The sequence below is a fragment of the Chrysemys picta genome, chromosome 22, assembly GCF_011386835.1.
Source record: "Chrysemys picta bellii isolate R12L10 chromosome 22, ASM1138683v2, whole genome shotgun sequence".
Lineage (NCBI taxonomy): Eukaryota > Metazoa > Chordata > Testudines > Emydidae > Chrysemys > Chrysemys picta.
Genome location: NC_088812.1, coordinates 19021254 through 19048934, shown reverse-complemented (window position 1 = coordinate 19048934; position 27681 = coordinate 19021254). Strand labels below are relative to the sequence as shown.

The following is a 27681-nucleotide window of genomic DNA, read 5'->3' as shown; positions in this document are numbered from 1 at the left end:
TTATCTTCCCGGGATCATGAACACCACAGCGGACGAACTGAGCAGACGCTTCCCATGGGACCACGAGTGGGAGATAGACGACAAAACCATTCACGAGGTATTCAGCATCTGGGGCTACCCTACAATAGACCTCTTTGCAACTGCAAAGAACAAGAAATGTCTCAATTTCTGCTCCAGAGCAGGACTGGGCAAACGTTCCCTGGGGGACGCATTCATGATCTCATGGCACCGAAACCTATTCTATGCGTTTCCCCCGATACCAGTTCTCAACAGGGTCCTGATAAAAATACGAACGGATCGAGCCAAGGTGATCCTCATTGCCCCATCGTGGCCCAGACAACCATGGTTTCCCTTCCTCACCAGAATGTCAATCCAACCACCAGTCTCCCTGCCGCTTATTCCGAACCTTCTATCTCAACAGCACGGTCGTTTTCTCCACCCCAACCTGTCCATGCTTCACCTCAAGGCCTGGTTCCTACGTGGTTCTCCCAACGCGAATTAGATTGCTCCGAACAAGTTCAGGAGGTGCTCCTACATAGCAGAACGCAATCTACTCGCAAGACCTATCTTCAAAAGTGGAAACGATTCACACATTGGTGTTCTGCCAAACACCTTTCTCCTACCTCGGTACCTCTTCCGCTTATATTGGACTATCTCTTGGGCCTTAAGCGAGCCGGCCTTTCTTTCAGCTCCATCAGGGTCCATTTAGCTGCTATTACAACTTTCCACGACAGAATTGATGATATGTCTGTCTTTGCTCACGCTACTACGAAGCGTTTCCTCAAGGGCCTACAAACCTTATATCCAGACATTAAACAACCAACCACCCCATGGGACCTTCATCTGGTACTGTCTGCCCTAACTCAACAACCCTTCGAACCCCTAGCCACGTGCTCCCTTTTACACCCCTCCATGAAAACTGCGTTTCTAGTGGCAATTACTTCTGCCAGACGGGCAGGAGAAATGGCAGCTCTCATGGCTCATCCACCATATACGATATTTTTTAAAGACAAGGTTACCCTCAGATTGCATCCCAAATTTCTTCCGAAGGTACACTCATCATTCCATATTAATGAACCCATACACCTCCCGACTTTTTTCCCGAAACCACATGCAAACTCCTTTGAAGCCTCAATGCATACACTAGATGTTCGCAGAGCCTTGTCATTCTATTTGGATAGAACCAAACCCTTTAGAAACTCCTCTAGACTTTTTGTCTCTATTGCAGAGCGCTCCAAGGGCATGCCTATTTCTACCCAGAGACTCTCGAACTGGATCTCCCAGTGCATCCGACTGTGCTATCAGATGAAAGGGGTTGCACCTCCAGATGGCATTAGAACACACTCCACTAGATCTCTGGCTGCCTCCATCGCGTTCTTACGCAAAGTCCCCTTGGCTGACATTTGTAAAGCAGCCACTTGGTCATCTGACCATACTTTTGCTAAACACTATGCCCTTATTCAAGGCCCTTTATCTGACATACGCTTGGGCAGGGCGGTACTCTCGACGGCGTTCCTACCAGATCCGAAGTCCCTACCTCCTTAGGATACACTGCTTTTAAGTCACCTGTAGTGGAGCACCCACAGGGACATCTCTCGAAGAAGAAGAGGAGGTTACTCACCCTGTGCAGTAACTGACGTTCTTCGAGATGAGTGTCCCTGTGGGTGCTCCACTACCCACCCTCCTCCCCTCTACTTCGGAGTTGGGGGGCCTCCGTGGTAGAGAAGGAACTGAGGAGACCGGCCACGCATGCGTTCTATTACCCTAGAGTCACAGCGGGGGGGCAGATTCTGAGCATGCGTGGCCGCTATGAGCACTGCTGTAAAAATCTCCGGGCGAAGGCGCAGGGACGCACCAGCACCTGTAGTGGAGCACCCACAGGGACACTCATCTCGAAGAACGTCAGTTACTGCACAGGGTGAGTAACCTCCTCTTCTGGTTCTCTCTCTGGTGTCAGGATGTTCTAGCGCTTGATGTCCCAGGTGCTCCTAGTGCTAAGTACAGGAGCCTGTGATTCCAGCCTAGCGGTGTTTGCTTTGCAGCCTCAGCTCCTTTCCTGCCAGTGGCTGTACTTTTCCACACACACGCACAGTCTGACCGAGAGGCTGGCGGAGTTATGCTGCACCTGTGAGCAGTGCTTGCTTCTAGCCGCAACTCTTGCTCAGGCTGCAGGCCCCATACTGGGCCTCTTGTTTCAGGCTCTCTTCCTACTACACCAGTTAGGACCCTCATGAAGGAGCCAGATCTGCCCCAGTGCTCAGCATCGAGCAGTTACCATTGAGATCAATGATTCTGGGCTCTGAATTTAAGGCCCTGACTGGCAGCTGAGCACTTTGGAAAATTGGACGACTTGCTGAAGTGCTGAACTAGTAACTGGTGGGTGGATGCAGAACTGTTTGGAAAATCTGACCGTTAGTGTCTTTTGATGCAACACAAACAAATTTGGTGATTCACAGAACTCAAGATAATGACACAGAGAAGTGACTCCTCCATCTTACTCCCATTTATTTATTCAAAATAAAGTCTCCACCTTTACATTCACTGAGAAACAAAACCTTCCTATCATCCTCCTAAAAGCCTCTTTCACCTCCTTGTTCCTCAGGCTGTAGATCAGGGGGTTCAGCATGGGGATCAACAGGGTATAAAACACAGAGATGATTTTGTCCTGGTCCATGGAGTACTTTGAACTGGGCCGCAAATACATAAAAATGACCGTTCCGTAGAAGATGGTGACGGTCATCAGGTGGGAGGTGCAGGTGGAGAAGGCTTTGCGCCTGCCCTCAGTGGAGCTGATCCTTAGAATAGCAACCACAATGTACACATAGGAGATGACAATGGTCAGGAGAGTAGATGTTATAATTACAATAGAAAAGGTGAAGTGAACAATGTCTGTGATGTGGGTGTCAGAGCAGGCCAGTTTCAGGATGGGGGGCACATCACAGAAGAAATGATTGATGATGTTTGATCCACAGAAGGACAAACAGAATATAAATAGAGTCTGAACTGTTGCATTTACCCAGCTGGCTAGGTACGACCCCAGCACCAGCAGCACGCAGAACCGCTTGGACATGATGACGGTGTACAGCAGTGGGCTGCAGATGGCTGTGAAGCGATCATACGCCATCACCCCCAACAGGCAGCACTCACAGGACACAGCAATGCAGAAGAAGTAGAACTGCAGAGCGCACCCAGTGAATGTAATTGCTTTGCTCTCCACTGCAAAGGCCATCAGTGTCTGGGGAGCGATGACGGTGGAGTATCCCACATCTAAGAGGGCCAGGTTACTGAGGAAAAAGTACATGGGGGTGTGAAGCCGGGACTCAATCCTGACTAAAGTGACCATCCCGAGATTCCCCACCAGGATGAGCAGGTAGATCAACAGAAACACCACAAAGAGCATGACTCTCAGGTGCTGGTTGTCCGTGAATCCCAACAAGATGAACTCCGTCACGGTGGTGTGATTCCCCTTCAACATTTATCCCAGATGTGCTGTTCCCCACAAGGGAGAAAGCGAGCATTACATGGAAAGAAGAGACAAATAAAGGCTCAGTATCAATTCCTTGGGGTCATTCTGATCATATACCATGTGGTTCTCTGGTGAGATCTAACAGAGGTTTAAGACTCCATTATGGGTTTTGAACTAACAGCCATGGGTCTCTTAGCTCAGGCGGTAGGAAAAAGAAAGAACTTTCTCCCAGCAGAGAGCTGGCCGGCCACGAAATGTCTGTACCAACTGTGGGCAGATTTGTGGTTCCAGGATTGGATTCCTGAGTTATCTCAGGACCCATATGTAAATCCATGGTAGAGATCCTCCTCAAATCGAGGGATGGCTAATGAATGATCGGGCAGTAGAGGCTTATATTCTACTAGATAGCAAAAAGAATGAGGAGTACCTGTGGCACCTTATAGACTAACACATTTATTTGAGATAAGGTGCCACAAGTACTCCTTGTTCTTTTTGCTGATACAGACTAACACAGCTACCACTCTGAAATCATTCTACTAGATAGAAGTCCCAAATTCAGTGCTTACTGCCAAGAGCTCACCCAGTGCTGTCTTATTACAATATAATTTATTATGACTAGATTCAAATACAGTTACCCAGGTTGATTAATTCCACCCCTGGTCAATGGTACTCTTTGTACAGCAAGCTATTAAGGTGAGGATATAGGACATAGGTGCTTGTCCACTTTCATTTATGGGGCCAGGCTATACAGGTTTCATACAATAAGGTACGTGGCAGGCAGGCAGAATTGTAGGAAAGGGATCCGTATTCACCATACTGAGTTGCCAGAGTTACACGATGAGCTTCTAGAGTATGTGTACCAGTAGCCTGGCCCCTTGTTTGTACTTCAGAGTTTCTGATGTCACACACAATTAACTCCCTCCTAAAATTTTACCCTATTTCTCCTGTTCCGCTCCTTATACCGGGGCCCCGACCTATCAGGCTATGGAATCGTTCTCACGCTCTTTTTGGCCAATTGTCTGTTTAAGTATTCGTACGCAGTGGAACAGCTTCATTCAGAGAGACTGAAGGAGCCCTCATCAGAATACCCCATAGCCCAGTGGTTGGGGCACTCTCTGGAGAGATGAGAGACCAACATTTAAACGTTTTATCCCCACAAAGCCGGGAGGGGGGAGAGGGATGGAACTTGGGTTTCCCACACCCTGGATGACTGCTCTTACCACCAGAATAAACGTTAGAAGGTTGGTGATGCCAGAATGAGCACCGACACTTCCTTCCCTTGCATTTCTCAAAAGAAGCCGCTTAGGTGCCGGTCTACAGGACCGTCCTCCTGGCCATCGATCACAAGCAGTCGGGACTCAGGTGCTGAACTCCTGAGGGACAGCGCTTAGGGCATTCTCCCATTGGCGAGCCCCCCACTCAGCATGCTGGCTTTTGTGGACCCCATTCCTAGTCAGCTTTCTCTCCTCCTCCTCCCCCCATGGCATAGGGAGCCCAGGGTCCTAACTCAGGTTTTGTGAATCCTGGAAATTTTCTAGGGACCTAAAAGTTAGGCAGTATAACACTGAGCATTCCAACGCCTAAGTCCCTTGATGAATCTGGCCTTACACATTTTCTTTGTTGGTTTAAATTAGAGCTCATTAGAAAAGGAAATTTCCATTCCAGGGGTATATCCAAATTTTGAAATTTGATTTCATTCCAAATAAGAATGAAATGTTGATGTTTCATACTTTACCCGGGAACGGAAATTCCGAACAAGAATTTCAATTCAGAAACATTGAAAAGATATTTTTGATAATATTGATTTTTTTCAGTAATATTAAAATAATAATGTAATGTAAGATATTTAATATAATATAAACGATTAAAGTTTTAATATAATATAAAAGTAAATATGAAATAAAACAATATGATAAACTCAAAATGAAACATTTTTACCTTATCAGAGCAAAACATTTTGACATTATAAAAACAAAATGAGAAAGTAAAACATATTTTGGTTAGACATGTTCCCATCCAAAATTTAATCAAAATCAACGCATTCCTGCAAAATGTTATTTTTTTGTCAAATGTGCATTTTCTGACAGAATTGCTCCATCCATTGTTTTGACCATCTCTAGTTTTGGTGTTTCTAAAGATTGTTTTTCAGGCTGTATATCAACGGCGAAGAAGTTAGACTGATGGCTTTTGAAAGTGCATCTCCTACGCCATGCACCAGAACACGCACTGGCTGTGACAATGGGAGGTTTCCCTAAAACACTGCTCCCCTCTTTCAGCAGTCTGCAAGCGTGACTAGTCCCACATCTAGAGGATATAAATCTAGGAACTAGACGGGGGGGAGTGGGAGTTGCTGATTCAGCTGTGGATAAAGAATGATGGGTCAGATGCTCAGGTAGCATGAATGGGAATCGACTTCCGTGGATCTACATTGACTGACACCAGCTGAGGATCCAGTGTTCTTAGAATATCTACCTCCAGAATAGTCCATCACCTGCACCGCATCACTGCCCAAAATTAATGAAACAATCCACATCCTTGATCTCCCCCAGACACACGTGGCAAATATGCCGACTGGACACATTTCTTTACAATCAAAATACATTTTCAAAAAAATAGAAATAAAAGTTTTAATACTCTGAGACGCCCTCTATTTTGCAATATGTTATTCTTACCTAAGTAATCGCTTCCCTTTCTCAGAATGCAAGCGGCATGGGCATCATTTCCCTTGTCACTGCTTGTTCTGCAACAGAAAAAAACAATATAAATGTGCTGTTCAGATAATCAGGACTCTGATTTCAGTGAGTCTGATCTCCACGTGAATTAGCTCTAAATGACAATTGTATCCACATGTCGGAACCAAAGGAGAAAATTTATACCATCTCTTTTGGAGCTTAAATGACAAACCTACAAGAGGGAGATGTCTGATGGCCTTGATCCCAAAGGGGATTGTTTTTGGAGGTTGGAGGGGTTGTTTATATTTGTTTTGGTGGCATATTGGGACAGAATCCTTGGAGTACTGCCGAGTCTGAACATGAGACCAGGCACAGGTGGGATTATTAGAACATCTTTCATGTCCCCTGGGAATAACTGCACATAATTGTGTTGCCTACAAAACCTGTGCAAACTCCCTGGTGATTCTTTTATCTCTTTTTTTCAAAGTGAACCAGCTATTTTTCTCAGGCAGGAACCTGAACAATCCCTCCAGTGGCTTGCACACTAGCCTGATACTCAGGAGACACGGTCATTTCCTTTCTCCATCACAGTCTTCCTGTGTGACGTAGGGCAAACCACTTAGTCTCTCTGTTCCTGCAAACTGGGGATATTAACGCTTCCCTACCTCACAAGGATGTTGTGAGGATAAATATATTAAAGCTTCTGAGATACTCTGGTGATGGGGCCATATAAATAGAGCTTAGCCAATAACTGATTTTTCACTCGTACACCTTGCAGGCTTCCCGTTCTCAACTTGAGAGAGACAAGGTGGGTGAGGTAATAGCTTTTATTGGACCAACTTCTGTTGGTGAGAGAGAGACCAGCTTTTGAGCATACACAGAGCTCTTCCTCAGGCCCGGGAAGGAACCAAACCCCTTTCCCACCACCCCCGGGAGGCAATGTAAATATTTATATTAAAAAAAACAGTACTACCTGGATCTTACCATTATTAGCCTCCAGTCCTTCCTCGGAACTGAAAAAGTTGTCTGAGCTGGTCAGGTAGTACCAGCTTCCCCAGGGCAATAACCATTCGCTTTGGCACTGGCCTGGCTTTCCTAAATCAAGGTTTGTGGCACTCGAGGGTTGGGGTGATCTCATCACACATTCTGAAGTCATCGTTAATCATCCCAGTTTTCAAAAATCATGCAATCTCACGACACCATGCTGGTTCTCCTGGACCAGAAGTGGCAGTCCATCCATGGGCATATCTTGGCAATACCGGCAGTCACCATATCTGTTCCATGGGGCCAGAGGAGCTTGTCAGTCACCCATCATGGTCAGCCATCTTCGTCATGTCAGAAAGTTCTGTCCAGATTCCACCCAGCATCTTGCTAATTGCCCATCCCACCACATGAACACTCGTCCCTCAAGAAGGAGTGTTAGGAGTGCGAGTGCCAATGTAGGATACTGGCTTGTAATTTCACCTGAGATAGTATTTTAAGTTTTGCTTGCCTGTTTGATTTATATATACACACACACACACACGCACACACACACACACACACACGCTCTTACTAATATGTGTGAATAAAGGGACCCTTACTATGGACAAAGGCAGACACTGTGTATGCTGCTTTTGCCTAAGCCAGATGGGTTTGTTCGTATAATGGGAACAGATAAGAGCAGTAAAAGTGTTACTGGGCATGGTGGGAGTGTAATATATGAGCGTACATTTGAAGACTTCCTCAACTCCTATCGCAAGGCAAGGTCAAGCAACCAGTTGGGAGGGGCAAAGGGTGATTGGGGGGAGGTAAAACACTAAAAGGCCAGAGAAATGCCTGCCCCTGACTGTAGCAAACCTCACTCCTTACCCCTCCCCTGGGGCACAAAAGGGGTGGGATGAAGACCCCCAGACTCATGACCCTCCGAAACGGAGCGTGACCATAAGTTGTAAGGGGTGGGACGGTGGGCGTGCATTGCAGGTATCATTATACCTACCGAGGAGGTGGGGAACAGGACACTGGGAAACAAGGTTCTGTGACCTCAGAGTTATGGGACATGTTTGCTGGAAACTAAACCCAATAAACATTGCATTATCTGCACTTTGGACTTCTGGTCAGCTTTCTGTCTGCATAACGAGAACCGGGGGAGTGAGAGGGTGAAGAGAAAACCTGCTAACAAGGAGCTGGAGCAGAACCACCATCATTCCATGTCTTCCACCCAGTGTGGCCAGAGGGAGAGATGAGCGGGTACTGCCATGGGCAAATGCGTAAAAGGGATGGGCCGTGGCAACTGCACTCAGAAAGGCAGTTCCTAGAGTGTCTCCTGTGAGGCACAGAACCCTGGGATACTGCCTCTGAAGTGGTAGCGCTGCTCTGGCAGAACAAAAGTGGCAGTGTGGATGCAGGTATGTGGTCTACACAGGGTTTTACCGCTCTCCAGCACAGTATATGTGGACACTACACGCAGGTCTGAGGAATATGCAGGAGCGAGTACACAGTCAGCTATCCAGGTGTGCACGGAAGTGTAGACGTAGCCAAAGGAGGGGTATTCCCAAAGCACAAAGGTGAGTTAAGCACTCAGCTCCCAATGAGCATCTGTGGGAACTAGGAATCTAACAGCCCTTTTGTGCCTTTGAGCCTCAGTAGCACCTAAATGTTGGACTTATACATCTCAAATGGCAATTAGTGACCTGACGTGCCTTTGTGGGTGTAGCTGAAACGTCTTAACGTTCTCTGACCCAAAATTCTGTGAACATCATCTTTGAACACATCTGGGGAGAGACTGTATGGCCGTCCATTGTATCCAGCAATGCCATCATGGCATCTCGTATGCTCCCTTGTGGCTGTAAAGCCCAATTTGCAAGGAGCAAGATTTTCTGGATGTCACTTAGAAATATGCAGGCTCCCGATGAAGACTTGGCATGATGCTTGACCATTTTTTCAATCAGTTTTTCTTGTGCGTTTTTCTCAAACTGTTTGATAGTTGTTGTCCTTTCAGGTCTCTCCTTGGCTGTGTCGTCAAACTTATCTATATTTATGTTACATGAGTTGAGATTCTGTTCTAGGTTGTCTTTGAAGCATTTGTGTTGACCACCTTGCTTGTGCTTTCCAAGTTCCCTAATCCTGCAAACACATGTGCATGTGCTTAATTTTACTCATGCGAGTAATCCAATTGACGTCAAAGGGATTACTCACATGCGTAAATTGAAGCACTCACATAAGAATGCCCAGGACTGGGATCTATGGTACTGAACTAATATGCCCTGGAGTCTATGGAAAGACTCCATTGAGTCCAATGGTCAATGCTCAGGCCCTTAATGAATGACAAGGGGGCTGGTATTGTTTTTTCAGATGGATTTTAATGAGAAGGGGCAGATATTTTTTTATACACGGCTGTTCTCCGGGAGAAGGTGCCCCCGTACAAACTGTCTCGGCTAATTTCTTAACTCCAGTTAAACTACAAATATGTTTACTTATTCATTACTCTGGTAGAGCAAGTGTTAAAACTGACATTATATCTGTGTAATGAGTCATATGTTGTTTTCCTAACTATTCCCAATACGTTTTCTTGCCTAATTAGATAATGACAGAATTGCTCAAAAAACAATGTTTTAATGAGGCCCACAGCTGTTTATTATAATCCATAATAATGGATGCTTTCTACAAAGTTCTCCTAACTTTGGGGAATTATGTCAACATGAACATTACCTGCATAACCAGTGCTGGACAATAGCATTTACTCTCTTTCCCTTTTTTCCCCTTTCAATATCTTCACTTTCAGGCCAAATTCATCTCTGGCATCATTCTTTTGTGCCAGGGCTACATTTGGCCCATTGTGTCCAAAGTCATGACAAATCAAACCAGGACACTGCAGGTGTGAGTCTATGATCCTTGCTCACATTGACTGGTACTTACTCATACCAGTAGCCTCAATGAGATCAAGTACTACTCAGTGCAAGATAGACTTAGGTTCCAAATAAACTAAAAAGAATTCTAATGCACACAAGAAAGACAAGAAGGGGCTTTATCCGATACATAGCAATATGTTAGGGCATCTCGAAACTATAGGCTCGATTCTGATGTCCTTTCACTGAATAGCCTCTTACTCTGAGATTGGTCTCATTGACTTCCACAGGGCTACCTGCTGAAAAGTTGTGGGTAAGGGTATCAAAATCTGCCATTAAAAAGGCAAAAAACGATATTAGGGAAATAACCAGAATCTCCTATTTAATCTGGAAAAAACAGTGCAGTCCTCAGTGTGTTTTATGTCAATGCAACATTAAGATAAATCAGTGTCAAAACTGATGGTTACATGAAACACAATTGGCCAGTGTGAATCAGCATCACTCCACTGATGTCAATGGGCCAGAAACCCCAGCTAACGTAACTCGATGGAGTGCCACGTCCATCCAGGTGGCTGTATCTCCAGCGGGTGTAAATCATCTTTGCTCCACTGAAATGAATTGTGCTCCAGCTCCAGTCCATGTAAGCTAGCATCACTACATTGCAATCCACGGGGCCAGTTCCCCAGCAGGTGAAAATCAGCATTAGGTCCATTGGCGCTAATGGGTGAGACCCCCAGCTTTAGTAAATAGGTGGAGCTCTACTGAAGTCATTGGATCAGAACCATAACTGGTCAAAATTGGTGTCATTCCACTGAAGCCAGTGGAGCTTCATACATTTATACAAGAAGAGGATCTGGCCCTTATGCTGATAGGATTTCCCAAAGCACATAAATGACATACGGGCACAAGCCCCTTATTGGGGCAGCGGTCTGGCTCGTTGGCAGATCATGTCCTTAACTTGTAACCTGGTGTAGATACGTAACCCACACACCTCCTGGGTGTGGTGCTCTGTCCCATCTGGTGGCCCTGAGACCACTTAGAGAGAGATTAATGAGTGTGCCCTACAGCCTTAATTAAGAGCCATGTGGCTTTTAGCTCATGTGGTAGAGGCTCATGCACTAAGCTGCAGAGGTCCTAGGTTTGATCCTGCCCGCCGACGACCGGGGTCCCCATCCACAGGGGCAAGTGTGAATTGTCTTATGGTCACAGCTTCCTAATCATAACCCTGCAGAGTGTGGGGAAGTTCTGGGGCAGACTCTTGTTCCATGACTGAACTAACCTGTAGAAGTTAAGAGTTCCCCTCTGTCTCAGAAACATAGGAATTGCCAGACAGGATCAGACACAAGGTCTATCTAATCTAATAGCCTGTCTATGACAGTGGCTTATACCAGATGCTTCTAAGGAAAGTGTTAGAGCCTCACAGAAGGCAGATGTGGGAGAATCTGCCCCCAACATTAGGTCTCCTCCTAATCTCCAATAGTTAAAGATTAGTTTAAACCTTCAAGCATGAGATTTAATCTCTCTCCCAAAAATATTTTCTTTTTATAACTCTTGATATTCTGCATATGCATATCAATACCCTATCCCTTTTTGAACCTCACTAAATTCTTGACCACAATTACTTCTTGTGGCAATGAGTTCCCTAGAATAATCATACATTTTGTGAAAATGGACTTGTCTTGATTTTGAATTTCCTAACTTTTAATTTGATTGATTTTTCTCCTGTTCTTGTGTTATGAGACCGGAGAAGAGATGTTCTTGATCTACCTTCTATAGACAATTCAGTCTCCACCAATTGGAGAATGAAAACAATGGTATATTAGGCGATGGGCTGTTTCCATCTTGGCATCTTGTCAGAGGCCCATGCAGTGGTTATTCTGACATTGTTTAATCAGTTCTCCCTAAGAATCATCTGCATTGTCAACTTTGTCCATTACCCTCCTTGACTTTTTATACTTTTTATAAGCCCATATCTGAGTCTGCACTGGAATCAGAGTGAATTTCACATGATCTGCGAGTTTCATGGAAATATTTTCCACATACTAGGCCCTGAGTTCTCTCTCTGATCCCACATGATTGAGATGTGCTGTTCTCTGCAGTCCTGGCCTCCTTAAAATTCTGTAACAGTAGTGCTGGAATGGAGATTCTGTGATCTTAGCACACTGGGAGTTGAGCACAGTCTAATGAGAGAGAATATAAAATGTATGGACCTGTATATTTAACAGTGTCCTCTATTGAGATGCAATTTCAGAACAGCTCAGGTATTTGTATGATTTCAGCATCCTTTTACTTGAGTTTCAATCTACAGAGGGCACCCAACCTAAAGCACTAATGGTAACTGCAATTCACCTTTAAATCAAGTATAAGAGGCCTGTGATTGACAAACAGAATCTCTTGCGGTCTGGCCTTACTGATTACAATAAACTGCAGACACCCTCTCAGTAGAATGCTGGAAATGTGCGACTCCCATAATAACCCAGTGGTCGGTGGATTGAAACCAGGGTCAGCTAGCCCTGGCCTGTTTCTTATTTATGGGTATAAAATGGCCATGAATAAAGTTAGTCTGGAAAGTGGAAGAAGGTTTCGAACCATCAGAGGAGTGACGTTCAGGAACAACCTCCCTCTACAGCTAGTGGAGTTATACAACCTAACTAGATTTGAAGTGGAGCTGAATAAGTTTATGAATGGGATTTTATCATGTTGCTGCCTGCAACAGCAGTAGACTGGACTCAGTGACCTGGCGGGGGGGGGGGGGGGGGGTTGTCACTTCCTGTCCTATGTTCCTATTGCAATTGCCAGTATTAATGAGCCCGCATTATGCACCATCATTTTTGGTGCAATCAGAGAAATCAGGATGGTGACACAGAGAACTTGCCCTTCTTTCAGAGCTGTTTATTGATTTTTTTTAAAAAATCAGTAATGATATTTATTGAGAAAATATCTTCCTGTAGATCATCTTTCTAATGGCGTCCTTCACCTCCTTGTTTCTCAGGCTGTAGATCAGGGGGAACACGGAGATGATGTTGTCTTGGTCCAAGGTGTAGCCAGAACCGGGTCATAAATACATAAAATCAGAGTACTGTAGAAGGTAGTGACAGCTGTCAGATGAGAGGCACAGGTACAGAAAGGGCTGAGTCTCCCTTAACAGAGTGGATCTTCAGGATGGTGTAGTAAGAAGATGGCCTAAAACATAAGGTCGTGTATCAGAGGCCTGAGGCCTGAGCTAAAGTAATCAAAACTTTGCAGCTATAAAGCAAAGCCAAGCTGTGAGCAAGAGGCAGGCCCCGTTCACAAAATCTGGCAAGAACAGGGCTGACATTGCAGAAACACACATGCTTAAGTAGTGCTAGGCACAGAAATATATACACCAACACATTCCAGAAAGATGGCATCAGAACACCTTGATACCAAACATATTCCCCAGAGATAACAGGAACATGCTGACCCATCTTAAGGATAAGGTCAGGATTATATCATGATGGATAGAGATGTTTTAATCAAACCAACATGTACAAGGTAATGGGCAGCCCTTGGATCCATCAATGGGTGGCACCCTAATACGTCAGAGGGTGTCACTCTGATATGTCAGGGGCAATACGTAACTTGTTTGTATTGGTGTATAAAGTTGTATCTCAGAGGGAGTGTCTTTGGCCAGCCTAGGGAGCAGTGGAAAGTCATGCCACTGACTGAGCTGCGTCCATTGTCACGAGCATACATGTCTTACTCTCCATCCAGGCGCTATTACCAGGCTTTGTTGACAGTAAACCTGGCCGGGTGCCTTTGCTGAAAATCAAATCTGTGGATTTATTGGGCTGTTTAATTGAGGTCTTCTGTTTCCACTATCTGCACAGAGCTAGGACAGCACACTGAAAGAACACACACCCAGCCAACATCTGACCACAGATGGCTATGAGGATGTACATATAAGAGACTAGAACAGCTAGGATAGTAATCATGACAAATATAGTCGACAAGGTGAAATGAATAACATCTGTGTGGTGTATGTCAGAGCAGGACAGGTTAAGGATGGGGATGTCACAGAAGAAATTATTGCTGACACTGGGGTGACAGAAAGACAAGCTGAATATACAAATTGTTTGGGCAGTTGAATTCACAAAGACACAACAACTATCAGTGCACAGTTTCCTGGACATGATGACCCTCTAGAGCAGTGGGTTACAGATGACTGTGAAGCGGTCAGAGGCCATGGTGGCCAGAAGGCATCATTCACTGGTCACAAAGACACAGACAAAGAAAAAATGCACAGCACAGTCAGTGAATGAAATGATTCTATTACTCTCTGCTACAGAACTCATGCACATCCTAGATGCAATGACAGAGGAATAACCAATATCTACAATGGACAGATTACAGAGGAAGAAGCACATAGGGGTGTGAAGATGGGAGTAAATCCTGATGAAAACAATCATCCCAAGATTCCCTACCAGGATGATAACATAGCTTGGTAGGAACAACATGAAGAGTGGGATCTGCAGCTCTGGGTGATCCATGAATCCCAGAAAAATCAACTGTGTCACATTGGTATGAGCGGGGGAAAATCTAAATTTGCAAGTAAACAGGAGCCAAAAAGAGACCAGGTGTCGATTCCTTGTAACAACTCTCACTGCTCCCGTGAAATAGTGTGTCTTGGGGAATGTACTATGGGTTATACACACACTTCCCCCTAGAGCTAGTGCACAGTCTCTGCACAGAAACACAGCACACTGTGCACTGTTTTGCATTCAATTAAATACATGCAGAGATTCCATCACAATATGAGAGATTGTCCAAATCTGAATCGTTCCCATGCCAGAAATATCCCTTAGGGCCCAGGCCTTTGCCATCCCTGTCTCTCCCACACACTCTCTCTGTTGTTAATCAGATTAGTTTGGAAAGGAGGGAAATCATCTCTTGTAAATGTATAGACAATAACGAATGGTGTAGGATGTTTTCATTTACACTGGTTTTCTCTTCCGGCTTCCAACAATGTCAGTGGGAGTTGATGGCACTTGGCACCACTGAAACTCAGAGCAAGGGTCCTACGAAGGCTCTGTGTCCCACGCTGGGAATCCCCAGCAGAAAGGTGTTGCAGGGATAGTATGTACCTGTAGAGACATTCAGGTCACTGAATGTCTTTTTTCTTCCTGAAGGCTAGATATTAAATGGAAAGCTCTGCTCAACTTTATAGAGTCACTGGCATCAAAGGGCAATAATACATTGAGGTGACCATTAGTGATAGCTAACGTAAGAACTGTAACAGGTTCTAAAAATAGGGTTTTTTTCTGATTGGGTCTATCTATGCGCCATTCCAAGGTGTGATTTCAGCTTGGGTATTCCTCAATCCCTATGGTAGTGGGTACAGAGTAGACATAGGTAGGGAAAGGTTTTCCCATCCCCTGAACATTTTCAAGATTTCAAAATATTTTCCCATTCTATATTGGGATGAAACCTGGTCTTCTGGAAAAACTTCACCGAAAATGAGAGATAGAGAAGCCCAACCCATGAATAGCCAGTAGCCCAGTGGTTACGGTACTCATCTAGGATAAGGGATGAACTGGTGGATTTTCAACAGCTCCAGGGAGACCAGCTGACCGTCACTAATGTGACTTAGCCCTCCAACTAAGCCCCAGATACCACCACTCAGAATGCCACCAAGCAATTGCCTAGTGGGTCAGGATGACTTGACCACCACAGAAAAGGTTGGGGGAGAAAGGATGCTGGGGAGAATGCAGTAACATTTCTAGAAAGGGGTGCATCAGTTTGTCATCATCCAAGTCCAAAGAGGATGGAGCTTGGCTGTTTTCAGTAGTAACAGATGACAGAACAAGGGGCAACGGTCTCAAGTTGCAGTGCGGGAGGTCTAGGTTGGATATTAGGAAACATTATTTCACTAGGAGGGTGGTGAAGCACAGGAATGGGTTACCTAGGGAGGTGGTGAATCCCCATCCTTAGAGGTTTTTACGGCCTGGCTTGATAAAGCCCTGGCTGGGATGATTTAGTTGGGGTTCAAGCAGGCGGGATGGACTCGCTGATCTCCTAAGGTCTCTTCCAACCCCAATCTTATATGATTCTATGTCCATCATGTGTAGCGCCATTCCCCATAGCGCTCTTCCCTCTAGGAAAACCCACACTTTCTTGTGGACGCTGGTCCTGAGTCCATGCCCAACACTCCCCAAACTCAATATTCCCCCCTCCTTCTTCCCCTTTTGAGAGCTGCTTTATTTTCCCCTCCTTAGCACTCCATCAGTCTACTTAGGCGTTGCCTCTACTCCTAACTCTTCTGGACTGAGTTAGGTCTGGCTTATATAGTCCCCAGACTCCTTCTACTCACAACAGCCACCAGAAGGAGTAGATCATTAGAGTCAGCTGCTTGGCTTCTATTTTTTTGTTTGTTTTGTTCCCCCATGTGGTTCATACTGGCACATGAGGGAGACTCAGATTCAAGACCCCGTTCCAAATCAGGCACTTGGACCTGGGTCTCACGTCCCAGATCAGGCTTACAACCACTGGGCTATCGAGATAGACTTTCTCTCTCTCTGTCCCAATGAATCCTTTATTATTCATACAAAGTGGAACAGCTCCAACAGGAGAGATTGAGAGACTGAGATGCGCCAGAGAATAGAAAATAGGGCAGACATTAGGGCACTCACCTGTCATATTGGCAATATAAATCTATTTCCCTGCTCTTAATTAGGCAGAGAAGGGACTTGACTAGGGGTCTCCCACATCCCAGGTGAGTGCCCTGATAGCTGGGATTTGGCTATTTTGGGGTCGCTCTCTCTATGGCTCTGGAGTTTAACCAGAAATTCCACCCTGAACCTGAGAAATGTTTAATCAAAACTGAGACATTCCAACTAAAACATTTCGATTTGGCAAATCCATATTTTTGGGGGAAAATCCATTTTATTAAAAAGCTCCCAACCAGTTTGAGTGCAGAGAATGGACAGGGCCCACTTTGTGAACAGCTGTTCAGGATTTTGTTTTAGCCTCATCACTCAATGTGTGGGCCCAGGTGTGACAGGGGCGGGGCAAGACCTGGTCACTCAGCCCCCTGTCACGCCAGCTCCCATTAAGGGAAGCAAATTGGAGCTGGCTAGAAAAACCTGCACCTAATTGGTGAATGGGAGACAGTTACCCACCCAATTAGCCTGGGGCTATAGAAAAGGCTGGGAGGAAGGAAGCCAAAAGTGGGGGAGGCTAAGGGAGGGGTAGTAGAGATAGTGCAGTGCTCCTAGGTGTAGACATGAGAACCCAAGCTGTGTATTGCAAAAAGGGGGTTGGAACAGAACCTGTAAGTAAATGATACCAGTGGTTACTGAATTTCAGGGTTTCTGAGTGACTTGTCAGCTCAGCAGACACCAAGAGGGATCTGCTATACCAGGTCTTATTTAAACTATTCTAACCCTGCTCTGAAGACAGAATTTATAATTTGCTTGTGTGATTTTTCTATGGTGTTCATCACTAGAGTGTCTGAATTTATTTTCAAATACCCCTGTGAGGTAGGGAACTCAAGCACAGAGACATTAAGATCAAAACTTGCCACTAATTTTGGGTGCCTAATTTGAGATCCTGCAACAGCCCAGATCTGGAATTGCTGGGAAAATCCTGCTCAGCCCCCAGAATCCCTGGGCTGTTGCCTGCCCAGGGCAGAGGGGATCTTGAAGGGATTAAACTGGGAAGCTCTCACAAATCTTCATTGATCCTGTGTGAACAGCCATTTTTCAAATAGTCAAATTTGGGCTGATTTTCATGGGAATTGCATAAGGCACCACCCTATCAAATTTCAAGTCACTGCTGCAAAGCTGGGGGGCACCAGAGCTTCTCAGAGGAAAAGACATCAGCTATATATATATATATATAATGTGGGCAAAACAATGTCTTTTTTCCCCCTAGTTTCAGTCTCAGAAATGGCAAACCAAGCTGAAATTTTCCAAATAAATACATTTCAATCTGAGACAGGCAGCAGCCTTTTAAGTCAGGTTAATACCCCGACATGAAACATTTCAATTTTGGAATGTCCAAGTGTTTCATATTCATCAAAAATGTCAAACAAAACATTTTGACATTTCCAAAATGACATTTTTCAGAATTTCCATTGTGTTCAAAATGTTAATATTTTAACTTTTTTTGCCTTGATTTGGGGATGCAGACACATGTTGAAAAGTCAGTTTTTCCTATGGCATGGAAATGCTGAATTTCACTCAGCCCTACCCTGTAGCATAGCCTCGGTTGCAGCACCATGGGGTAAAGGTGTTTTATTCTAGGCTAATGCTAGGGAGAAAGCACTCATGCAATGTGATAGGGAGCTTTGGGATGCAATGGCTAGTCCATGATCCCTGCTAAAGGCCTGGTGATGCAAAGATTGGGGGTTCACCTGAATCAAGACTTTCAAAATTTCCTTTATGGCCTGTGTTACACAGGACGTCAGACTAGCTGGCTACAATGGTCCTCTCTGGCCTATAATGTATGGACCTATTCCAGTATATGACACCTTTATATTGGTATAACATCATCAACACTGATGCTTATACCAGTATAATTATATCAGTAGACAAACACATCCCTAGCAGATATAGCAAGACCTGTAAATCTTTCGGCTGTAGGCCAGATCTAAGTGTTGGCACATGGCAGAGATGAAACCTGTACTCCTAAATCTAATTGCCACTTTGGGCATCTCAATTCAGAACCAGGCCCCATTGCTATTCCTGAAATCCCCACTCAGCTGAGGCCAAACCCTATAGGTGTCTAAACTCACTTGGCACCTACATTTTTGCAGTAAAAGCTCCTTTGTGCCTGTTTTAGCCTCTGAGTATGCACATGGCTACCTCTTCCTGAGCATGGAGATGCCTGGCCCTTCCACCTCACAGAAGAAGAGATTTGACCACCTCTCCTGTGGGCACTCTAGCCGCTGAAGTATGGGATATTCTGGTGTGGTTCTCCCTCAGTCTCTCCTGGAGCTGTTCTACTTTGGACTCTGATTTATTATCCCCAACCTCCAGGAGACATAAAAGCCATTTTAACTATCTCTTCTGAAGTTCATGCTGCTTCAGGGATTTTGTCCCAAGTTGCCACCAATCCAAATAAGAATCACTTGTGTCAGCCACACACCATTCTACTGGGATTGGTGATAACACACCTCTTTCTCCACAGGTCGGCTTAATCCACTCAGCTCTGACAAGAGTAGGAATAAATATTCTCTCGATCTTTTAGACGTTAAATTAGATTCCCTGTCATCAGCTTTTCAGATATTTTGACTTGATATTTATTTTTGGCTTTTCTGCTTCAGAATAAAACACAGTGGAAAAAGGTACATGATGCTACAGGATTGCTTATGTTGACGGTATCTATTTGCAGAAAAACCAAATAGTGTAAGATAAATAGCAGACAGAGAGAACCATAAAATATAATCTCTTGTTTTCTTATGTCTTATTTTGCCAGCTCATTTATTTAGTCTCAAATGTGTTCTTTTGCATGATGAATTGTGGTGCTAGCTCAAAAATTCTAGAGCAGATCTGGTGCTGGAGTGACCATTTGAAGAACTGAAGTTCTCTATTGACACACAGAATGGGTACAGCATAAATTAAAGGCAACTCAAGATTCCAGTCTACAATAGCACATCTCCTCCTGACAGTCTGCAGGGCAAGGCTGATGCACACCAGCAGGTAAGAGGACCAGACACAGAGTTCTCAGAAAACTTTCTGTCACACACCTGGTTGTGTGCCTGTTCTGGGGAGGAACATGATATTTCTGTCTCAGCTTAATATCGCTTGTAACTCAGTACTCTCGGTTCTGTCATTGACACTGGGGATCAAGCCCAGGACCTCGGGATCTAAAAAAATAAACTACCTGGTTTAAAATGTCTGTTTGTGTTAGCTCTGTGTGGTCCAGCCTCTGGAGGGGGACAGAGAACTATGAACTATGAAGTGTGAGCTTAGGGTTACACGATCAAGCACCTTTATCAGCTCTATATTTAATAATAAAAAAAAGAATCCAGCATTTACTCCTGGGGGAGCTGGTCGTGTTCCCTGTATTAGGTTACCGAGCACTTTCCATTCTCACAGCTCCTTGCAATCTTGTTTTCGAGAAGCTAAAACACCTCCATTGTTTGCAGCAAGTTTTTGAAATTCATTTGGGAGAAAGCCCTCAGACTTGAGCGTTTTTGGTTTTGTTGTTTTTTGTTTTGTCCCCATGAAATTCTATTCAGGTTTAGCCGAGTTATAGCTTTTGACAACCACTGTCACCCCTTTCTTGCTTCAGTTGTGAGCAAAATTTGAGCTTCCTGCCAGTATAATACCTGTAGTCTAAACAGATGGGCCCGTGTTATGTTACCACCAAAAAAAGCAGCAGATGTTGACAATGTTGCACCTGGAATAGTGACTGCTTCTGGACCTGCTCAACCAGAGTTGATTGGGGCAGGAGAGAGCCGCCTCTGCATTACATACGTGGCCCAGTGGTTCATTCCCGTCTCTGGGGATTTTATGTGGGCAGGCTCTCCCCTAGCTTCCCCAGAGGAAGAGAGAGGCAGAATACTGGGCCAGGCGCCCCACAGATCCTACCCATCTCCCCGGTCAGCTATAGGAAAACAGCCTGCTCTTGCAAAGGCCTGTAGTGCAAGTGGTAGAAGTCTGTAATGCACTGCAGGTGGTTACAGGTGCAAACCAAGAGGATGCAGAATGGAGGTGTCGTGACAGAATTGAGTTTTGCCTTTTTAAAAACCCAGGAAATTACATATGCAAAACTATATTAACAGCACATCATTTAGGTTGTCTACTCAGTCACACAAGAGTCTGTTCTATACACTGAACAAGGCGGGGATCCAGTGGTTCTAAGAAAAAACAGCATGTGATAATGTAATTAAAGACTATCATAATGCAAACACCCACGAGGGCAGAATTAAGGTTGCATGGGCAACCACAAATCTGGCATTTCCTAATTTTCAATTGTGGAACTTTCCAACCTTAATAAAGTCTTTTGAGCAGGTTTTTTTTTTTTGGTACGTTTTATTTCGGGGGGTGGGGGCGAGGTTGATTCATAGTATAAATATTAAGAACAGTTACATTAGGTATGATACAGACATTTGCAAGGGATGTAAACCTTCATGCTTCAGAGCACGAGGCAACCGCTAATTGCCTGGATGTAGGGTGAAAATACCCCTATAGGCATGTTATTGAATAACTTCCTACTGTGAGGGCTTTGCCCCTTTATCTGAAGCACACAACAAAGACTGCTAATGCATAGACAATACTCAATTAGCTGCATCATTTGTCTGATCTGGTATGGAAATTCCTATGTTCCCTATATTTTCTAAAAAATAATTTCATTTCTTTTTACTCGTCTAGCACAGGTGTAAAGACAGAGGGAATATGCAGAATCCAGAGACCTGTGTTTTTCCAGTAACTAGGAAACTCACAAATTATCTCCAACTCATTTTCTTTCTATCCTAAAGATTACAGTCGGACATGAGATGCTTTGGTCCCATCTGCACACATCTCACATTGCGTTACCATGTCATTGGCTAGATTGTGAATGTATAGTTCAGCTGAAGTCAATTGGTTAATGAGGAGTCAAACCAGTCCATATCTTCCTCCACCAAATACAAACCACAATGGAATTTACTGCATGTACACCTACACCATGACTGGTAAGAAATCTCATTATTATTATCTTTTGAGCATCTTTGTGCATGTAGCAGTGAAATTCCATAGAAACATAACAGCCATACTGGGTCAGACCAAAGGTCCATCTAGCCCAGTATCCTGTCTTCCGACAGTGGCCAATGCCAGGTGCCTCAGAGGGAATGAACAGAACAGGTAATCATCAAGTGATCCATCCCCTGTTGCCCATTCCCAGCTTCTGGTAAACAGAGGCTAGGCACACCATCCCTGCCCATCCTGGCTAATAGCTGTTGATGGACCTATCCTTTATGAATTTATCTAGTTCTTTTTTAAATCCTGCTATAGTCTTGGCCTTCACACCATCCTCTGGCAAGGAGTTCCACAGGTTACCTTAGTATTTATCTCTAGGAGATGCATTTTCTCATTTCGAGGCTCTGTGAATCTGAGTCAAAAGTAATCATAGAATCAGTTACAGTCCACACCACCTACAAGTGTTATTACCTCTAGGAGGATTTGTAACAGGGAGGAAAAATAATGCATGTGGTTACAAAGAATGTCTGTAAAACATACACTGACTTCAATAGGACAGTGAAACTTTAGTGATACCAAACTTTTTCACTGGAGCTGCCTCATATTAGGTCCTAAACCTATATTTAGGCACCTATATAAAAGGGGCACTGAGCATCACTTGTGCCTTTTGAGGTCATTTTGATTAGGAAGAGAAAATCAAAGACCATGAATAAACTCTATAGCATTGATTACTTGCATACATTGATAGATTATTTGCCTCCCTTCTAAACTAAACACTCCCAATCTATATATCTCTTATTTTATAGAAGATTTGACCCACTGGATGGTTTCATACATATTAAAACAAGTAGGGTGACCAGAGGGGAAGTGTGAAAAATTGGGATGGGGGTGGGGGGGGGTAATAAGTGCCTATATAAGAAAAAGCCCCCAAAATTGGGACTGTCCCTATAAAATCGGGACATCTGGTCACCCTAACACAGAGTCCACAATATTTCTGTAGCTGGAACATGTCCTATCTCTAATGGAAAGCATGTGGGGAATACAAAGAGAACATTCCCTAGGAGTGTCCTTTGACGTATTTCAGCTTTCTTACGTTTATACACCGTTTCCCAGAAACAATCACAGGGATTATGAGGGATCTGTACTCAGTACTTTATTGGCCAGTGATTAATTTTAATCTTTTTTTTTTTTTTCACCAGCAGAGGAGAGCGTTTCTGGAATAAATGGCAGAGAGAAACCACACCACGGTGACCGAGTTCATTTTCGTAGGATTCACAGATCATCCAGATCTACAGATCCCCCTCTTTATGTTGTTCCTAGTGATGTATGTGGTCAGCCTGATGGGGAATCTTGGGATGATAGCGTTAATCATGGTTGAAACCCGACTTCATACCCCCATGTACTTTTTCCTAAGCCAGATGTCCATTGTAGATATTGGATATTCCACTGCCATAGCTCCCAGGTTGCTAATGACCTTTGTAGCAGAGACTAGAACCATTCCTTTGATTGAGTGTGCGGCACAACTATTCTTCGTCTGTTTCTTTGTGACCAATGAATGTTGCCTCCTGGCTGTGATTGCGTATGACCGCTTCAAAGCTATCTGTAATCCTCTGCTATACAGAGCCATTATGTCCAAGAGACACTGTGTCCTGTTAGTGGCTGGTACATATGTATGTGGCTCTGTGAATTCAGTTGTGCAAACTCTATTTATATTCAGTCTGTCCTTCTGCAGCTCCAATGTTGTCAACCATTTCTTCTGTGATGTGCCCCCCATGCTGAAGCTGTCCTGCTCTGACACCCATGTCACTGACCTTGTACTTTTCACTTTCTCTATTGTAATTGTCACGACTACTTTCCTGGGTGTCCTAATCTCCTACATGTGCATCCTTCTGGCCATTCTCAGGATCCGTTCTGCCAAGGGGAGACGCAAAACCTTTTCCACTTGCGCCTCCCACCTGACAGTCGTCACTATGTTTTATGGGACGCTGATATGTATATATTTTAGACCCAGTTCTAGCTACGTGGTGGACCAAGACAAGGTTACCTCTGTGTTTTATGCCCTTGTGATCCCCATGTTGAATCCCCTGATCTACAGCCTGAGAAACAAGGAGGTAAATGATGCCTTTAAAAGGGTGATATACAGGAAGATTTTTTATTGGTCATTATAATCATTATATTTTAACCAATAAACAGTAGATGGAATAAGAGTGAGTTCTCTGTATCATTATCCTTATTTCTATGACTCAGCCACTCCATGTGATGTACAGAAAATCATATAATGGAACCCAGTCAAATACAATATTAGAAATTGCTGTTTTTAAGATCCATGAATGAGGGTCTGTGACATTATGCAGAATCAGCAAGATGCTCTGACATTTGGCTTAAAGGACAATTGCCGTTGCCTGTTATGTTTTAGGCCAGGTTGGAGTTCCGGTGAGAGGATGAGAAGATTGTATGTATCCTTCCTCGGTTCTGAGATTTCACCCAGTGGAGGGCACTGTTAAACATACTGAATCAAAGCAACCAGAACTGAGGTAACGATTATCAAAGCTCAGCTTAGGTCGATCGGCCATGTTCTCGGAATGTGTAATGATAAATTCCCCAGAAAAGTCCTCTCTGGTGAGCTTAGGGACTTAGTCTGAATAATGCAGAGTTGACCTTCATCATGCAGAGCTAGCCTGCACCAAATCAGAGTATCTTCTCTCACCGCTGCATCATGCCGACATGAAGAGGACATTGTTTTACTCCTGAGTTCTCAACAGAGGAGGTTGTTTCCAGTCATCACAACCAGCTGCCCTGTCTTCACGGCTAGATGGAAGGGGAGCATCCCAAAACTTAAGAGGGATCTCAAACCCTTTTTTCTGTTTAACATGGGGTCACAGGCTGGAGAATGTTGAGAACCACTGGTTTTACTCATTGAAAACTGTTGCTGTTTTATGTAGGGCTTTTGTTTATTTATCTTCTCTCCAACCTATGAAAGAGTTTCTCTGGCAATCCTGAAATTACACCTCTACTCCAATATAACACTGTCCGCGGAAGCCGAAAAATCTTACCGCGTTATAGGTGAAACCGCATTATATTGAACTTCCTTTGATCCGTCGAAGCATGCAGCCCTGCCCCCCCGGAGCACTGCTTTACCGCGTTATATCTGAATTCATGTTATATCGGGTCGCATTATATCGGGGTAGAGGTGTATATCAATGGTCTGCTTTGTTTGGCTTTCTTTGGACTTTGTAAACAGTGAGACAGGTTCGTCCCTGAAGTAACTCCCTTTTCTTGAGAGAATGATATGGGGACAGATCAAGAATGAATGTAGTCCAATCAATTTATAATGATGTACGATTGTGATGTACTAGTACACATTATGAAGTACTAGTGTGATGGGGCTATCACTATTCATAGCACTAGCAAGCTTCCTACACACAGTGACATTTGAATATTCATACTGGATATGCTCTGGTTAGTCCAAGGAAGTTTTGCCTGAATCATCGATCACTTAAATCCACTTCTTGTGCTCCTAGGAATACTGCTTATGATTTTTCCATATATGTACAAAATGGAATGACGCTATAGTGCCATAACATAAAAGGACTATTTTCCTTTCAACACGTTAATACCGGTACAGGATTGGAAACCCCATCGTGCAATCAACAACTTCCCATGAGCAAATACACATTTTCAATGAGCAGTTAGACATCCAGTTCCCTGGACAACTCCCTGGAATGGGAGTTTGGTGCCTTTATATCCCCACTTAAACTCCTGCAGTCTGAACCAATATTGACTGAAGTCAATTGGAGTCTTTTCATTGGCTTCAATGAGCTTTGGATCTGTTCCTTGTTGGGCGTGGTTGAAAATTTTCCGCCTAAACTTTCAGTTGATGGGGAAGAAATGGAACGGTTGCCTGGTAGGGGTATCTGGTCATCGGAAGAGGCTGATCATGAGGTCACCTGACAGAGAGTAAGATGTTTATAAAAGGGCAGAAGCTGCTCTATTTGGGCTCTACCTGGCCATGTTTGACCAGCTAGAACTGAGAGGAGCTGCCTGTAGGAGCTAGATGAGGGAGAGGAGCAGTCTGTCTGAACACAGACGGCTACCCAAGGGGACTCCCAAGGAAAGGATGAGCTGGTGAGGTCCATTGAAGTTAGGATGTGTGTCCTTTTCTAAATGGGCTTGTGCTTTATTGGTGGAGTATTAGCTCTACAGTGTTAGATTCTGGTTCAGAGTGTCCCTCTCTGTGTTACATTCTTTACACATACTGTGTGGCCCTGTGGGAGAGTTCAGCTGTAACCAACAAGGCTCACACTGTTCGGTGGCATTCTAGGACAGGGAGTGTTTAAGCTACGGCAGAGTCTGAACAGTCACCCCTGAGCCCAGGGACTAGCCAGCTAGATATCAGGTTCTAGCTCTCCAGAAAGGGCGCTAGGCTGAGGGCCTGCACCCTGATTGTGTGCCTAGGAACCCAGAGACTGCAGCAGTGACTGGCTCCATTCAGTCTCTGGCAGCTTAAAACATCTGGGGATCCAAGCTGGGATTCCCCTCAACACAAGCTGGTGGGTATCCAGCAAGGGGAGCTGAAGGGGGTCTGTGACAAATGCTCCCTTTCAATAGTGATCTTTGCAGCCTCTTGGTCATTCCTGAACCTAGGAAACTGAATTTCCAAGATGAACAGGCCTGGATTCCATTTTTTGTTTTGTTTTGTTTTTGGAACAAGCCACAGAATACAGTTAAAACAAAGGAAATCAGAGCTATGACACAGAGAATTCACTATTTATTCACCACTTGTTTATTGATAAGCACAAATCCCAATAATTATATTAACTATGAACAAAACTTCTTGTTTATCATCTTCCTAAAGGCGTCCTTCACCTCCTTGTTCCTCAGGCTGTAGATCAGGGGGTTCAGCATGGGAATTATGAGTATATAAAACACAGAGATGATCTTGTCTGGGTCTGTGGTGTAGCCGGAACTGGGTCGTAAATACATGAAGATCACAGTCCCGTAGAAAATTGTGACGGCCGTCAGGTGGGAGGCGCAGGTGGAGAAGGTTTTGCATCTGCCCTTGGCAGAGTGGATCTTCAGGATGGCAATGAGGATGTACATGTAGGAGAATAGTACAATGAGAATAGTAGTCATGACCACTATACTGGACAAGGTGAAATGCACCATGTTAGCGATGTGGGTGTCGGAGCAGGACAGCTTAAGGACTGGGGGGATGTCACAGAAGAAATGGTTGATGACATTGGAGTCACAGAAGGACAGGGTAAATATAAATGGAGTCTGAACAACTGCATTCACAAAGCCGCATATGTACGAAGCAACCACTAGTAATACACAAAGTCTCTTTGACATGACGACGCTATAGAGCAAGGGGTTACAGATGGCTATGAAGCGATCATATGCCATTACCGCCAACAGGCAAGCTTCATTGGTCAGAAAGTTACAGACAAAGAAAAACTGTGCTGCACACGCAGCGAGGGAAATGGGTTTGGCCTGAACCACAAAAGTCATCAGCAACCGAGGAGCAACAACCGAGGAATTACCAACATCGGCAAGAGACAAATTGCTGAGGAAATAGTACATAGGGGTGTGGAGTCGGGAGTTGAACCTGATCAACATGATCATCCCTAGATTCCCCGCCAAGGTGATAACATAGATCATTAGGAACGACACAAAGAGGGGGACCTGAAGCTCCGGATGATCCATGAATCCCTGGAAAACGAAGTCTATAACCACGGTGTGATTTCCCTCCGCCATTTCTTCCAACCATGATCTCCTTTACAGGGGAAAAGTGACATGTGCAATTAAACAGGAGCCAAGAAAAGACCAAGAGTGGATCCTCCACACTCATTCTGACTTCCCTCGTGAAATATTGCACCAACCCGAGGCAGTGGGAATACATCAGGGGACAATCCTAGGGAATACACTGTTTGCATTACATTCACACTGTCCACTACATCTCAGGCTTTGTCATGCTGAGAATTAGCGCATACTGTGTATTAAAGTGCATCCAACCTGATAGCCTATACAGTCAGAGGCAACAAAGAAAGGTAATGTTCCGTATGAAAAGGAAA

The 27681-nt window shown here is 44.4% G+C and overlaps 3 protein-coding genes across 3 annotated transcripts in view; 1 reads left to right on the top strand and 2 right to left on the bottom strand.

Annotated features, from left to right (window-relative positions):
• LOC135977030 (olfactory receptor 5AR1-like) overlaps positions 1–3506 on the bottom strand; it is a 127333-nt gene extending 123827 nt beyond the window's left edge. Inside the window, exon 1 of the mRNA XM_065575613.1 lies at positions 2588–3506. Within this exon, the coding sequence (XP_065431685.1) occupies positions 2588–3475 (888 nt within the window). The 5' untranslated portion in view covers positions 3476–3506. The remainder of the gene's footprint in view (positions 1–2587) is intronic.
• A 19308-nt stretch (positions 3507–22814) lies between these two features.
• Positions 22815–23778, top strand: LOC135977074 (olfactory receptor 5AR1-like). Its single transcript, XM_065576038.1, has one exon. It carries the CDS (start codon positions 22834–22836, stop codon positions 23776–23778), a length of 945 nt encoding a protein of 314 aa, XP_065432110.1. The 5' UTR covers positions 22815–22833.
• A 2650-nt stretch (positions 23779–26428) lies between these two features.
• On the bottom strand, positions 26429–27367 carry LOC135977075 (olfactory receptor 5AR1-like). The gene has a single exon (XM_065576039.1). It carries the CDS (start codon positions 27362–27364, stop codon positions 26429–26431), a length of 936 nt encoding a protein of 311 aa, XP_065432111.1. The 5' UTR covers positions 27365–27367.
• Positions 27368–27681: the final 314 nt, after the last annotated feature.